General features: G+C 50.4%; 1 protein-coding gene across 1 annotated transcript in view; it reads left to right on the top strand.

Annotated features, from left to right (window-relative positions):
* LRP5 (LDL receptor related protein 5) overlaps nucleotides 1–15668 on the top strand; it is a 54076-nt gene that overhangs the window by 5596 nt on the left and 32812 nt on the right. Inside the window, 3 exon segments of the mRNA XM_014585308.2 lie at nucleotides 1532–1729; nucleotides 5946–6142; nucleotides 7445–7576. Coding sequence (XP_014440794.1) covers nucleotides 1536–1729; nucleotides 5946–6142; nucleotides 7445–7576 — 523 coding nt within the window. The 5' untranslated portion in view covers nucleotides 1532–1535.

Below are 15668 nucleotides of genomic sequence, written 5' to 3'. Positions count from 1 at the left end.
CCCCCCCCCCCCCCCCCCCCCAGGACTTGCTGCCACTGTTATTTCAGCTTGCATCTTTCCCATGTGTTTTGTTCTCCATTAATAGAGGAGTTTGGGGTTCACAGAAAAAAGTGAGCAGAAAGTGGAGCGTGCCCATGTACTTTCTGCCCCACCTTGCACGGCCTCCCTCGCTGCCCAGCTCTTCACCTTGCCCTGGTGGTGAAGAGGTGAGTCATCCAATGCCAGACGGCGCTGTCCATCCCGGCCAGAGCAGTGCGTTTGTTACCACGGATGAGCCTACAGCTGATACCTCACAGTCACCCACAGTCTGCAGTTCCCATTGGAGTTCATTTTTGTTGTACATTCTACAGGCTTTGATGAATGTGTGACATGTGTCCATCATTACAGTACTAGGATAGTACTGTACAGAGCCTTAAAGATCCTCTGTGCTCTTCCTATTCTTCCTTCCTTTCTTCCAGCCCATGGCAACCACAGATCCATGCCATTGGAATCATGCACAATGTAGCCTTTTCAGATCGGCTTCTTTCCCTTGGTAATAAGTCCTGAAGTTTCTTTCAACTTTTTATGGCTTGACAATTTATTTCTTTTTAGCACTGAATAATATCCCATCTTACACATCTTGAATTGCCTTTTAGAGAGGCATTTATAGCATTTTAATAGTAGGAGAAAAATCAGAAATAACCCAGACATTTAACACAGAGTTATTTAAACAATGTATAATCAAGTATGCTATACTGCCTTTAAAATAAGAAGGAATATTTTTAGTAATGAAAGGGGAGAGTGCTCAGAATATATTGTTAACAGAGAGCAAGTTGGAAACAGAGGGTTTTTGATCACCCAAATTAAAACACTAGTACCTGGGGACCAGCAGATGGCATATGGTTACACCATTGGACTCCCATGTAGTCTACTGCAGTTCAAGTCCTAACCCCAGTGGCTTAAAAATCATGCGAGGCACGTGTACATGCTTGCTCAAAATCCTGAGAGGGTGGGGGAGAAGGGATTGTGGTGTGGCCATCCCCCCTGGGAGGGCAGTTTCTCACTTTCTGTTTCTCTCTGTTTCTCCAGTGAGTGCACAGACCCTATAGTAAAAAAAAAAAAAAAAAAAAATCTCTCTTTAAAAAAAGGAAACAAAACACTAATACCTGGTCATCTCTGATGGGTGAGATTTTCAGGCACATTCACTTTACTGTTTCATAGGTTTGCATCTGTGTAGATAGAAAACATAAACAGGGCCTGCCTCTGGCCTACTGGCTAAGGTGGTTGGATCTCACATGGCTGGCTGTGTGGTATGAGTCCCAGACTTGGCAGCTTGAGAAACACTTGAGGCATGTGTGTGTGTGTGCCCAAAATTCCGAAAGGAGGGAATAATGGAGGAAAAGGGATCGCAGCATAACCATGCCTGTGGGGGTGCCCCCCAACCCCCATTTCTCTCTGGTGAGTGCATACGCCTTCTGACAAAGTAAACACATAAACAGAAAGCAAATTTGTCTCAGCCTTTTTCTCCGCTTGCCTCCACCTTTCTCATTAGGTACATGTACTGGACGGACTGGGGTGAGACACCCCGGATTGAACGAGCAGGAATGGATGGAAGCACCCGGAAGATCATTGTGGACTCAGATATTTACTGGCCTAATGGGCTAACCATTGACCTGGAGGAGCAGAAGCTCTACTGGGCTGACGCCAAGCTCAGTTTCATCCACCGTGCCAACCTGGATGGCTCCTTCCGGTAAGTGCCCATCCAGGCGTGGGACACCCCTTCTGTATTGCACCCAGCTGCCATCAGGGCATTTGAGAGTGATCCTTCTCTACTCAGGCCCATAGTCTCTCTTCTGAAACTCAGAGGACTGAGGGATTTAGACTGCTCAGAACTTGGACCAGTCACAGGGTATATGCACCATGTCTAACATCATACCCCCAGCAGGGGTGGGGGGCACCTGCCATCGAACACATCAATAGGCCTTTTTTTCTTTTTAAATTTCAGCAGGGTCCAATTTATTGCTTTAACTTTCTTTTTTCAAAGTTTATTTCATGAGCGAGAGAAGGACAGAAACGGGGACTCCTGACAGGGTCTTCATGCCGCAGTCTTTCCCAGTCACCCTCCAGCCTGCCATGGAGGGTGATTGAACATGTCAAAGCCTAGTGTGCATTTTTGACATGTTCAGGTTGACCTGGGAACTGAACTCAGGGCCTTTTCCTTGGTCCCAGCATTCCTCATTGGGACCCCTGTGTTTTGACCACTGTGGCTGCCCTAGCATGTGACTATTTCTGTAGAATGTTCCCTCTAAGAGGGACAGAATAGGCTATACTAGCCCCACATTCACACATGAGCAACAAAAACTCATCGTTTTCATAGTATTTTGGAATTCAGAATTAGAGATGAGAGATTTTGGCCTGATAGGGTTGTGGACAGTTCACTCCACTGTGCACACACACTGCTCTCTACCCCAACCCCGCCTAGCACCTAAGCACCCCGAGGGCAGCAGCCGGGGCTGCCGGAACATTACACATTGTGGGTGCTCAGTAAAATGGGCTGTGTGAATGAATGAATAGGAAGACTTTTTCCCTTGTTGGGTAATTATTTGAAGAGCTTCTGGTCAGCTTAGCTTTATAGTCTCTTACTCCATTATCCATTAGAAATGTCCCCTGATGGGTGAGATGTACAGATGACCAGCCTTTTGTTTATTTATCAAGAACTGCCTGCTGGCTCTGTGCCAGGTCTTTGAGATTATTCTGGGAGGGCAGACCCATTCCCATGCTGGTGAGCTCCTATGCTAGGAGCTATCGGGAGGAGGGTGCCATTGCCAGGGCTGTGGTGACACCACGTGGAGGACTCAGATGTGAAGACATCAGATTCATTCCATGTCACCCAGGCCTTATTTATTAGTTACCTATTGCTGCATAGCAAGATATCTCAAAACTTAGCAGCCTAAGCAACAGGTTTTTAGGGGTGGGGGTCAGCAGTTAACGAACAGCTTACCAGGTAGTTTTGGCTCTAGATGTGTCCCAAAGTTATAGTCAAGCTCCCAGCCAAGGCTTTTGCCATCTGAAAGTTTGACTGAGGCTGGAAGATCTAGTTCCAAGTTAATTCTTGTGGCCATTGGCAGGAGGCTTCAGTCCTCCTGGGCCTCTTCTTACGTTGAGCCATGCACCTCAGGCTGGCTTGAAACATTTGTCCCATTGACCCTCAGAGCACAGACTGGCCAGTACAGGGCTTGGTTTGAGATTTGGAAATGTGGCTACTCTGAGGACTGTGGTTCTTGGAAGCCTCGTGGTCCTGATAATATGAAGGGTTAGAGGCTAGAAAGGTTGCAGCTCAGGAGTACCCTGTCAAGGGATTGACAGGGACAGTGAGGATGAAGGCAGTGGTGATGACAGTTAAACCATGACAATGGGTGATGGTGATGGGGGTAGTGGTGGTGGCAGTGGTGGTAGTTAACTCTCCCATAGCACTTACTGTTTCTCAGAGGCATTTATCAATTCATTTATGCCCACACCAGTGCCTCAAAGTGTTTGCTGTTACGATCCCCTGTAATCATGATACTCAGAGAGGCACATGAACACACCCAAAGTCACACAGCAAGTGGGAGCCAGGATTGGAACCCAGAGGCTGTGGCTCGAGGGCCTGCTCTCAGCTCCTCTTCTGCCTGCCTCACCACCAGATTCTTCTGCCTCTGCAGGTGGCTAGCGCTCTGTGGAAGTATGCCCAGGGCTTTTCCAGTAGCATTATTTGCTGTTACTCTGGAGCCCAACAGAACCTGTGTTCCCCTTCTAACTGTGGTTGTGTGTGGGTGGCCTCACTGCCCAAAGCCTCTGGGCCTCACATGTGGTTGGAGATAGGAATTGTACTTTCTAGACTGAGGTCCAGAGGATCCGAGGTGGCAGTGCACCTAAAGCTCACTCAATAAATGCTGGTGTGCTTGGATAGCTCCTGGATCCAAAGGAAGGGGCTGTGGTTGGGGCAACTTGGAGCAGAGTGAGAGGGGAGGGGCATTCTGCAGACTATGGTACCCAAGAAGGAAGGGTGAAGGTGGGCAAGGTGAGCCGAAGGTGGCATTGAGGTTCTGGCGATGCCTCTGTCTGGGCAGGGTGTAGGGAGGAGGAGCAGCCTGAGAAATAATGGGCCTCTGGCTTCTCTGACCAAAAAACGGAGCAGCCTGAGAAATAATGGGCCTCTGGCTTCACAGACCAAAAAATGGTGCCATCATCGAAACATTCGGTGGTTCCTAGGACGTAAGCATTGATTTAACATATTGCCTAGCAGTTTTTCTCCTCGGTATATACCCCAAAGATTTGGAAACAGGCATCCAAATAAATGCTTGCGCACAGTGTCCGTAGCAGTGCTATTCAGACAGCCCGGTGGGGGAGCCACTCCCAGGCCCACCAACAGCTGGTACTCAAGTTGCGGTCCATCCACCCTTCCGAATATCGTTAACCACAAAGAGGAACGAGGCCCTGATGCTCCAGTATAGACGAACCTTGAAAACATGCGAAGGGAAAGAAGCCAGGCGCAAAAGGCCCCATAGCGTATGTTTCCATTTATATGAAATATTCAGGATATTTATAGGGAAATCCATAAAGACAGAAAGTAGATTAGCAGTTGTTAGGGGCTGGGGCCCTGTTGGGGAGTGACTGCTGGAGGGTGTGGGGTTTCCCTTGGTGCAATAGAAATGCTGGTTGCACACATCGTGAACGTATTGGATAGCCCTAACTTATTCACCTTAAACTGTTTGGTTTTGTGTTACGTGAATTTTAATTTAATACGTGTTTAAAGAAGCGACATCAACAAAACGAAAGAGAGGCAGTGGACCGGGAAAGAGCGCGCGCTTCTGTTTTTCTGTGTAGTCAGTGACACTTAGTGGGTGTAGCCCTCTCCTTGGTGCTTTGCCAGGGCTGGTGACATGGGGATGACTGCCTACCCGCAGCCCCACCCTCAGGGAGCCTGTCATGGGTGGGTGGTCATTAAGCAGATAATCACACGCATTACTGGTCATGTCCAATCGTGACCCTCTTACTAGTATGCAGAATCTCATTAAACGTGAGTGCCCCTTGACTGGGCGCTTTAAGCACATAGAGAGGAGAAGTGCTTTCTCAATGCACCCTGAAACTATAAATTGTGGGTGTTAGAAGAATGTGCAAGTGGGGCTGGTTGGTGGTGCAGTGTCCAGATGGCTTGATCCCGTATCACTCAGATCCTGTTCACTTGATCAGGATGGTCAGTTGGTGGTGCAGCGTCCAGATGGCTTGATCACTCAGATTCTGTTTCAAACCTGGCAGCTTGAGAAGCATGCTGGGTGGCAGTGTGTGTGTGCCCAAAATCCTAAGGGGAGAATCGAAGAGAGGGGATTGTGGTGTGGCCATCTCCCCTAGGGGGTGCTTTCTTCCTTTTCCCTTCTCTCTGTGCCTCCTGAAAGCAAAAGTACCCTGTAGCAAACATTTAAAAAAATCTAGAGACCTTCCTTTGTACTCTAGGCACATGAGTACCAATGATGTGGGTGCTTTCTCTTTGTCTCTTTTGCTCATGGAAGAAATAAATAATAAACTTTAAAAAGGAAGCAGAAGACACAGTGTATGCTGTCTGATTCGTATTGTTAGAGCACCGGACAGGAGAGGCATGCTTAGCAGCAGCCCTGTCACCAGGTGTGGCTTTCTCCTTTCCTTTCTTCTCTGGAGGACCCCTGTGCGACTGCCCCAGCTGCAGGGACTGGACTGGGTTTAGGGGGTACCCTAAATGTATGTTGGGAGAGGTAACCTGGGGGTGTGCGAGTAGGGGCGTCCCTCCCCAGACACTCTCCCTGGTCTCACTTTGCTTATTCGTCTCACCTTGCTCAGCTTCTGTCCGTGTGACACCTTAGCAGTGAGGATGGAGGGGCTTTCCAAGCCCATCTCAGTGGTCTTCAAGCACTACAAGCACTCTTGACGACTTCTCCCTTGGGCTCCCACAGGCAGAAGGTGGTGGAGGGCAGCCTGACTCATCCTTTCGCCCTGACACTGTCTGGGGACACCCTATACTGGACAGACTGGCAGACCCGCTCCATCCATGCCTGTAACAAGAGGACGGGGGAGAAGAGGAAGGAGATCCTCAGCGCCCTCTACTCACCCATGGACATCCAGGTGCTCAGCCAGGAACGGCAGCCTTCCTGTGAGTACGGGGCACAGGGCCTTCGGGCAGGGTGGGCACCATGCCCCTCACTCAGGAAATGAGCCCCCTGACACTGGACCCAGGTCCTCCTACCCCTGTAGGGACTCCTAGTCTGGGGAGTTTGCCTCTCCAAAGTGGTGCTTGCTATAGTGGAGGGAGGTGTGTGCAGGATGAGGGGGACAGGGGACACTTCTGCCAAGCTCTTGCAGGGGCTGCTTCCAGACTCAGTTATGGCCATGGGATTTCCAAGGGGTGCTGCCCCATTTTAAAAAACACTGATGGAAGTCACATATGCATTAGTGAAATCCTGTTCTAAGTCAGTGGTTCTCAGCCCAAGGTTCCATAGGGTCCTGGCAGAGGCATCTGATGGTGAAACACACAGGCTTCTGTGATAGGTGGCCAGCAGGGCAAGGTCCCTGGGCTCACCCAGGCCCACAGGAGCAGGTATGATTTCTGACTAAGTCATCCTAGAGGGTTTAAACTGTGAACTTAGAGCAGGAACCCAGAGCTACTAGCTGTTCTTGAAGCAGGGCAGCGGGAGGGTGGGGTTCTCTGGAGTTGTTTCCTGGGGGGAAGGCCCCATTTATACTTGAGGCAACCAGTGCAGAGGTGGGCTGAGATTTTCCCAGTGACTCCATTGTTCTAGTTAGCAACATATTTCAGGGGTGCTAAGGCCCACGCTTCCTCTGGGCAGAATAAGGTTCTGGAAGTGTTTGTTGAGTTCATTTGCTTATTGGTTATGAAAGGACTCTGGACAGTGAGAAGCATGGTCATCCCACCAAAAGGCTCTGCCCTGTGCTTGAGTGTGGTCCCCAAGGTTTGTGTGGGGTCTAAGCACGTCATAAAGACAAGATAGGCCTTATGGTGAGGAGTTCCCTCCCTCATCAGGGGTCCTGTCATTAACACAACATTCTGAGATCCTGCTGTGGGAGCATGGAGGGTGGTCATCGAGGAGGTGTCCTTTGTGGGTGCCTGAAGAAGAGGAGGGTTTTCCTGTTTCAGGAGCTCAGGGTGAAGTAGGCAGACAGGGAGGATGCTGGCTCCAGTGGCAGCACACATCAGGAGGCCGAGGTCACTGCCAGTTTTGGACACATTGCAGACCAGCTGGCGAGGTTAAAGGCCTGCCCTGGAAGGTGGTCAGCAATGATGCAGGATGGAGTCGGGGGTGGGGGAGAACACGCTGGGGGCTGTCACAGGAGAGGACAGTGTACTGTGGACTCATCTGAAACAAACGAGTAGGGGGCAGTAACAGTTGCAGGCTCTGTTCCGGAACTTCCTCTTACTCTGCCCTATTTTTCCCAGTCCACACGCAGTGTGAGGAGGACAATGGTGGCTGCTCCCACCTGTGTCTGCTGTCGCCAAGAGAGCCCTTCTATGCGTGCGCCTGCCCCACCGGCGTTCAGCTTCAGGACAATGGCAGGACGTGTAAGGCAGGTGAGGTGGAACATCGGAGGGGTTGGGTTGGGGTGGTGTGAGTGGGTGCACCAGAGGGAAACCTGGTGAACCCATTCTAGGCGGCCTGCTTGCTTCAGTGAAGTTGTTGCAGGGCTCTGCACCCAGGTGTACGTTGGCAGCCAGCAGGGCTGGGGTCCATGGTCAGATCTGGGCTCCATTGTCTGAAAGGCAGATGATCTCAGCCATGTTACGGCCTCCTTGGAAACTCGGGTTCCTTGCCTATACATTATAACGACCAGGTGGTGCCACCACTGTACTAAGCACATAGTAACCGGGGATCACAACCTAAACGCTATTAACCAAAACTGTGCTTCTTGTAAGAAGGGACTTTAGCATTGGCAAATACTGAAACAGGAAGCTGCCTCAATCCTGTGACTCCGACAGACGTGGACAGACACGTTGACGTTTTCTATATTTTTGCCTCATCCATTAATGTATGCACAAACTGTGTAGCATTGCGAGCCTTGGAGTATGGTTTCATCTTCTACTTTTTTACATTTCCTTAAGCATTTTGTGTGTGTGTGTCAATAGGATTTATTTAATTTTATTATTATTATTTTAAGTTGATCAGAGAGAGAACATGAGAAAGTACTCCACCAGGTCCAGGACTCAAACCATGGTGGGCCATGTGGGAGTCCAGTACCTTAACCATCACACCACCTGCCGGTCCCACTTTAACAACTTTTTTTCTTTAATGAATTATTTAGTTTAATTTTTATTTATTTATTCATTTATTTTAATTTGACCAGAGAGAGACAGAGAGAAAAAAAGAGAGAGAGAGAGAAAGTGAGAAAGGAAGCCACCAGGTTCGGGACTTCAACCATGGTCAGCCATGTGTGAGCGTCCAGCGTCTTAACCACCACGCCACCTGCTGGCCCAACACCTTTTTTTTTAAAGAGAGATTTTTGCTATAGGGCACATGTGCTTGCTGGAGAGACACAAAGAGTCAGAGAGACAGAAAGCGAGAAATCACCACCCAGGGAAATAGCCACGTTGAGATCTCTTCTCCATTCTCCTCTTGGGATCTTGTGCATGTATGCATTTGTGCCTGGTGTGAGTTTTAAGCTGCTGGGTCGAGGACTCGATCCACGGTCAACTATGTGGGAGTCCAGTAATGTAACCATTATGCCATCTTACCCTTCCCCTTCGTTCTCAGGCACTTGCTGCATCAGAGGCTCTTGCTGTGATTGTTTTCTAGTGCAGTCTTATCCTCTCCTCTGTGGCACTGTCTCAAGATCTTTATGTCCACATGTCAGATACAGGCTGGGGTCTTCTGGGAATTTTTGGGTCCAGATACAGCCTACCCTCGGGGGTGCTCCAGGACCCTGCACACCCTGTGGCCTCTGGGGTCAACTCTGGGTCCTGGCCAGCAAGGTTAGTAAGAGGTGTCAGGAAGGCAGCCACCCTGAGACCAGTCCTCCCTGTGTTGGGGAGCATGACGGCCCGGCTTAAAGAAAGCAGTCCAGAGGCGGGGCCTATTTCCTGTGTTGGCGCCCCATTTGGGGGAAGGGAAGAGAGGACAGTCTTGAGGTCAGGGTCTAGGCTGAGTGGCTCACTAGAAGCACTCTCCTGTTACCCGCATGGATGGTAGTCCTACTCCAGGAGTGGGTCCCTGCTCTCTGGCTATGGTCTGAGTTTGCACGCAGTGGCAGAGACTGCGTGTGTGGTCACAGTGTCAGGGTGCAGGTAGGGTCTCTGATCTGCTTCTAGGAAGTCCTCCTGTTTCAGGTGAGGACTTTCTAGGTCGGTATTCTCTGCTTCTCTTTCCCAGAAGAGGACATCTTTCTCTTATTTGTGTGTGTGTGTGTGCATGTGTGTGTGTGTGTGTGTGTGTGTGATTTAAAGTTTGTTATAGGGCATGTGCACTAACCAGAAACAGAGAAAGTATGAAGGCACCCTCTGGGGACATGGCCACACAATGTCTTCTCTTCCATTCTCCTCTAAGGATTTTGGGTACACATGCACCTAACTTGTTTTTCAAGCCACCAGATCCGGGATTCAAAGCTCATAGTTGGCTGTGTGAGATCTAGTTGCCTTAACCACCATGCCACTGACCTGCCACAGAATGTCTTAGGGCTGTATCCTAAAGAAAGGTTCTGTTGGCTGTGCTGGTTCCTGAGGGGACAGTTGGCAAGTCTCCCCTCACCTCCAAAGGCCTCGTTTTCCCAAGTAGAGAGAGGGGTGCCGCCATTTGAGAACTGGGGGTGTGGGTGGCCAAGTTTTTAAGGTTCTCTTAAATGGGACCCCAGCTGTTGAGAGCTTGGGGATTTACTGGAGAAGTGACCCGGAATGCACTGCATTCATTCATCTGTTTGTTCATTCATCTCTTCATTCATTTTCTCCTTCATCTGGCATGTATCAAGTACCTGCTGTATGCTAGCCCTGTTCCTGGGTGCCGGGAACCCCACAGTGAGTGGTGTAGACAAAACCCTCAGCTCACATGGTAGGGCCTGGGTGGGTGGTGGGAGCCACAGCATAAAGGAGTCTGTGTGGAGGGGTGTTAGGTGAGCATCTTGGAAGACCAGCTCCTGGTCACTGCTGGGCCCTTTGGTGTTTATTTGTCTTGGCCTAGACAGTGATGAGAGAGAGGCTGGACCTGGCTGAGGTGTCCAGGACAGTTGCCTCATGAACTACTCAGCCACACCCATGGCTGGGGCTCAGCAGGTGCAGAGTGGATGCAGACACTCAAGCAGGAGGAGCAGTCTGACTGGGTTAGCCCTTTTGTTTTGCAGATGAGAGAACAGACAGTGTCACTGGCCTGGGGTGACACTGCACAGGGCAGAACGGTTCTAGAAGTAGGATCTCTTTTCGTTGTATGTTCCTGACCAGGGTTCTCTGTATGGCCCTGTGTCTGTGTGCGTGATCATATCACATGGCTTCGAGTCATTTATTTCACTTGACATACTGTGGCAGTATTTGCAGTTGCAGGTGGTCAATATGCTTCAAAAACGTGAATTTTCGGGATCAGCAGATAGCATAGTAGTTATGTTGCTGGACTCTCACATGAGTGACTGCAGTTTGAGTCCTGGACCTGGTGGTTTGAAACTCAATGCCAGGCGTATATGCATGTATGCCCAAAATCCCAAGAGGATATGCATGTGTGCCCAAAATCCCAAGAGGAGAATCGAGGAGAAGGAATCACCCTTTGGGGGTGATTTCTCGCCTTCTCTCTGTCTCTCCAGCAACTGGATGTGTCCCATAGCAAAAAATCTCTCTACAAACAAAAATAAAAACATGAATTTTGGGGCCAGAGGTGACATGGTGGTTAAGGTGCTAGACTTCCACATGGCCAACCATAATTTGAGTCCCAGACATGGCGGCTTGAAAATCACACCAGCCACGTGTGCATGCATACCCAAAATCCCAGGAGGAGAATGGAGAAGGTATTGTGGCATGGCCACCCCTCCTAGAAAGTGAGTTCTCACTTTCCCTCTCTCTATCTCTCTCTGTCTCTTTCCCCTCTGGAAAGCACACATGCCCTGTGGCAAAAACCTTGGGAAAAAAAATGTGAATTTTAGTGCCTGAAGACTAGCTCATCAAGTGGACTTATTTTTTAACTGGCTTCCCTCACCAAGTATTTCTGCCATTTTTGTGTTTTTGCCCTTTCTGAGTCTCACTGCTTTCGTGGATGATAGCTGGCTTGGGGCCTGGGCCCTTGAGGTAGAGGGACTTAGATCTGGTGTCCATGGCTTCTGTCGGATGGCAATGGCAGCCTGCCTGAAGCCTGTGTTGGATCAGTCGATGATGTCTTATCTGAACAGGGAGGAGCATGGCTGACGCAGATGTGGTTGCCGTTACTGCCTCTTGGGGTGTCCCAGGCAGCTGTGTGTATATTTGCCAGATGAATAGGGATGGACACAGCCCCCCCTAAAGGTGGATTGTGCAGTAACATGTCGGCCACCTTGTCCCGACAGGAGAGCTTGTGTAGTCAGCTTTCATTAAGGGGTGCTGTGAGGCTCCCTCATTCCTCAGAGTTCCAGGAACGAGACATGGGCAAAATAGGGCACAGATCCTGGTCACATTCCAGAGGCCTGATCCAGTGAAGTCACACAGCTGCAGGATCTGCGAGTTCCCCTAGCATTTGCCCAGGTTACCCTGGGGGTAAAGGGCTGACCATCATGGTGGGCAGTACCCAGGGCTTTGCTACCCATGCCTCCTTCCCTCCCCTGTGAGATGGGGTCCCACAACCGCCTCTGCTCAGAGAGGCTCCAGGGACTCAGTGTGTTAGTTAATACAGCTTGAAAGTGCAAAGCAGGGTGCCTGGCACACAGTAGGTGCACAGGATGTGGCAGCCACATCTGCTCTTCATACCCTCCTTGTCACACTGTCACCGTGACCAGCACCGCAGATGCCAGGCCAAGCCTGTGAGAGCTGGGGCAGCCTCGCTTGAGGTTGAGGTTGCTCTTATTGTCCAGGGGTCCTCCCACCCCTGGGGGGCTGTCCCTGGGGAGCAGGGGAGGGGTGCCGATTTCTTTTCCTACTGGAAGAGGCAGGGACCACAGGCTCACATGGCTCCCAGCATCCCAATAACGCTGTGGTTGAGTCCCTTGAGGGCTTCACTTCTTTCTGTAAATGTGTTTTTTAACCACTTGTCTCCGTGCCTGGACCCAGAGCAGCCCTGGGAAGTCCTGGGAGCTCACTGTGTGGGAAGGGATGGGAGGAGGCCTATGTGAAGAGCAAAGTAGAGGAGGTTGCCTGGGGTTGTAGGTCATGGTGTGTGGCCAGAGTGGGAGGGCTTCCAGGAGGAGGTGGCACCAACAGGCTGGCAGTGGGCCTAGCATCTCTGGCCCTAGTCCCAGTGGCTCTGTGGTGTGGAGTTGACACCACAGACACCTGTGGAGTTGAACCAGTGGATTAGCAGCACATCCTGCCCTTTCTGCTGAGAGCTTTTTAGTCCTAAACTGTGAGGTGGGAGGGGCTGAGTGTGCAGCTCTGGGCTTCCTCAGCAAGGGCGGCCAGAAGCCAGATTCTCTGGGGACGCAACTGTCAGGGGCCACCTTTCGCTGTCTTATAAGAGCTGGTTTCACTCCCAGCTGTGGGAGGCACTTTTTTTTTTTTTTGGAGAGGTTTTTGCTATAGGGTGCATGAGCTCGCCAGAAAGACAGAGAGAGAGACAGAGAGACAGAAAGCGAGAAATCACCCCCCCCGGGGCGGGGGGCGGGTGGCCACACTGCAATCCCTTCTTCTCCATTCTCCTCTCTGGGCTTCCTCAGCAAGGGCGGCCAGAAGCCAGATTCTCTGGGGACGCAACTGTCAGGGGCCACCTTTCGCTGTCTTATAAGAGCTGGTTTCACTCCCAGCTGTGGGAGGCACTTTTTTTTTTTTTTGGAGAGGTTTTTGCTATAGGGTGCATGAGCTCGCCAGAAAGACAGAGAGAGAGACAGAGAGACAGAAAGCGAGAAATCACCCCCCCGGAGCGGGGGGCGGGTGGCCACAGTGCAATCCCTTCTTCTCCATTCTCCTCTCGGGATCTTGGGCCTGTAAGCACACACACCCAGCATGAGCTTAAGCCACCAGGTCTGGGACTTGAACTGCAGTCAACTACATGGGAGTCCAGTGACATAGCCATTATGCCAACTGTTGATCCCATGTGGGAGGCACTTTTACAAGTAACTCAGTTGGAGAATGCCAGGTGTGCAGAGGAAAGACATTTTCCTCGTCACTCAGAGGTCCTGGGTGGATGGGAGTATGGGCTGGCGACATCACCCAGTCGCCGTGGGGGACTTTTTCCTGTGAGCCTGAATCTTTCTACTTGGTCTCCAGATGCCATGTCTAGGGTATTACGTCCAAAGCAGGACAGACCAGGAGTTCCGTTTTGTATGACATTGTGATGTTGGGTTCTCCCCTTTTTATAAAAATGCTTCCCAGGCTTGTCTCATGGAGTCTTGCCCCACAGCATTGAGGTGGTTATTGCTGGGTACTGACGGTGGCTTCCGAATCTTCTGTTTGAAGTGAAGTGTTCAGGGACAGCTGAGATGGGAACGGATCAACAGGGTTTGCAAAAGTGGAGAATCGGGAGGAAACCTAGAATCTTCTCAGAAGCATTTTGCTTTTTGTAAATTGCATGTGATCCTAAAATGTCTCCGTATTTCTTAATTCAAAAGGATACTGGGATGAAGGAGAAACGGATTCAGTCCTTGATGGTCCTGTGGTCGGTCTGGAGGGTAGAAACAGCCCCACAGAACCAAAGTGGCGAGCCAGGGATTGTGAGCAAGTTCCCGAGGGCTCAGGCTGCACAGAAAGAACAGATGATGCCAGCACCCTGGGCTTCAGGACACAGATGTCCTGCCTTCCGGGTTTTATTACCTCCCTCGAGTGTACGTGGTAAAGGAAGCGTTTTCATTGAAAGGTCAGGGTGGGCTCCAGGGCATGGTGGTAAGGTGCCGCCCCGTCCTGCGGGTCCCTGTGTAAGACTTTGGGTTCAGGGTCATCAGGTAGCTTGGTGGTTAAGGCAGCTGGGTCCCATGTAGCCTGAGCTGTTTAAGTCCCAGACCTGATGGCTTGAAAAACCAATCCTGAGAGGAGAATGAAGGACAAGGGATTGTGGCATGGCCATACGCCCTGGGAGATACGTTCACACTTTCCATCTCTCTCACATTGTCTCTCTCCAGTGAGCACACACACCCTATAGCAAATTAAAAAAAAAGAAGAAAGAGAAAACTTACTTGAGTTCTGTTCCCTAGTTGACTTATACATCGGGGGTTGCCCCTGGTCCTGGCTGGCTGGGGAGGCTGGTGTGGGGTTCTCAGAGTGAACCCTGTTGAGGGTGCTTACCTTTCTCCTTTGTCTCTGTCACTCTCCTGAAAGAAATAAGCTAAAATAGTTTTTTTTAAGTTAGAAAAAAAACCCCACAACGCTTTCACTTGAGCACTGTAGCTCTTTTCCTTTTGCTATGAGGTCTTTTGGGCTGTATGCACCTGTCAGCGTGAGTCACTTTGCCTCCTGACAGATCTAAGCTATACATATGTGGAATTAAAAAATTTTTTTTAGAGATTTTTTTGCCATAGGGCATGTGTGCTCACTGGGTGGAGAGAGAGAAAGAGAAGGAAAGTGAGAAATCTCCCCCCCGGGGGGCAGTGAAAAAGCCCCCCCCCGGGGGGGGGGGGAATGACCATGCCACAGTCCCTTCTCCTCCTGGAATTTTGGGCATGCACACACACATGTGTGTCCAGCGTGATTTTCAAGCCACTTGGTCCAGACTCTAACTGCAGTGGGCCACGTGTGATCCAAGCCACTACACCCCCTGCTGGCCCCTGTGGAATGGGGCTTTTGACTGCTGACAACGCTGTGCAGCCTGTTCACAGTGAGACTGCCTGGAGATGGTAGCTGGCAATGCTAGAGCAAATGAAGAAAATGCTAAGTCCTCTTGTCTGCTGTGGGTGGTGGCATAGCTTTGAGGTCCTGGCAGGCAGAAGCCTCACACAGGGTGACCAGCCAGTAGGGATGTCAGAGCTGGCCAGAAGGGAGATGCTGCCAGTGGAGGGCGCTGTGTGCGAGAGTCTTCCAAGGCGTCCGAGTGGAGGATGGAATTCCAGGGCAGGCAGAGGAGGCCTTGGGGTCGTATGGGGATCTCCTCTTGGCTGTGGAACTGTCCCAGGGAGCTGATGACCTGAGGCTACATAGTGAGGGTGCTGGAGGTGGTCCTGGCCTAGAGAAAGGCCTACAGAGAAGCGGAAATGTAGGTAATGGAGGAAGAGCCTGTGCTGGTGGGGCTTCCATATATTCCGGAAGAGAGGCCTTGGAAGTGATGTCCAGGCCAGGAGGATTCAGCATGGATGACATGGTGTGGTCTGCACGTGCGAACCTGCCATATACTCCTTATCATGGTGAGGAAACTTATCAGGCAAGCTCAGAACCCAGAGCACCTGATCTTTGAAGTGTGATGGCTTTCTGTGTTGTCAGTGTGTTATGGTATTGTAAGCCACATCCTGGCTGTGTGATCTTGGGAAAATGACTTAGCTTCTCTGTGCCTTAGCTTCCTTGTCTGTAAAAAGGGGACGATAATATCTCCTCTTCATTTTTTTTTTTTTTTTTTTTTTTTTTTTTTTTTTTGGAGGCGTTGTTTCTTTTC

The sequence above is a fragment of the Tupaia chinensis genome, unplaced genomic scaffold (genome assembly GCF_000334495.1).
Source record: "Tupaia chinensis unplaced genomic scaffold, TupChi_1.0 Scaffold149501_1, whole genome shotgun sequence".
Lineage (NCBI taxonomy): Eukaryota > Metazoa > Chordata > Mammalia > Scandentia > Tupaiidae > Tupaia > Tupaia belangeri.
This window is presented reverse-complemented; position numbering and strand designations above follow the sequence as displayed.